This window comes from Leptonychotes weddellii, unplaced genomic scaffold (assembly GCF_054177405.1).
Source record: "Leptonychotes weddellii isolate Sample4059 unplaced genomic scaffold, ASM5417740v2 HiC_scaffold_108157, whole genome shotgun sequence".
Classification (NCBI taxonomy): domain Eukaryota; kingdom Metazoa; phylum Chordata; class Mammalia; order Carnivora; family Phocidae; genus Leptonychotes; species Leptonychotes weddellii.
In genome coordinates, this window is record NW_027685295.1 from 1 (window position 1) to 368 (window position 368).

Here is a 368-nt window from a genome sequence, read left to right on the forward strand (position 1 = left end):
GGCTGTGTCGAGATGGTGAAGCTGTTCATTGGAAACCTGCCTCGGGAGGCCACAGAGCAGGAGATCCGCTCACTCTTCGAGCAGTATGGGAAGGTGCTGGAATGTGACATCATTAAGAACTACGGCTTTGTGCACATAGAGGACAAGACGGCGGCCGAGGATGCCATACGCAACCTGCACCACTACAAGCTACACGAGGTGAACATCAACGTGGAAGCCAGCAAGAATAAGAGCAAAACCTCCACAAAGTTGCACGTGGGCAATATCAGCCCCACCTGTACCAACAAAGAGCTTCGGGCCAAGTTTGAGGAGTATGGCCCAGTCATCGAATGTGACATCGTGAAAGATTATGCCTTCGTACACATGGA

The 368-nt window shown here is 51.6% G+C and overlaps 1 protein-coding gene across 1 annotated transcript; it reads left to right on the forward strand.

Moving 5' to 3' along the window:
* Positions 1-6: 6 nt before the first annotated feature.
* On the forward strand, positions 7-362 carry LOC102730607 (RNA-binding protein 4; the record flags this gene model as incomplete). The annotated part of the gene is made up of 1 exon (XM_081809546.1): positions 7-362. A coding segment is annotated over exon 1 (350 nt), but the record flags the coding sequence as incomplete, so codon positions are not given.
* Positions 363-368: the final 6 nt, after the last annotated feature.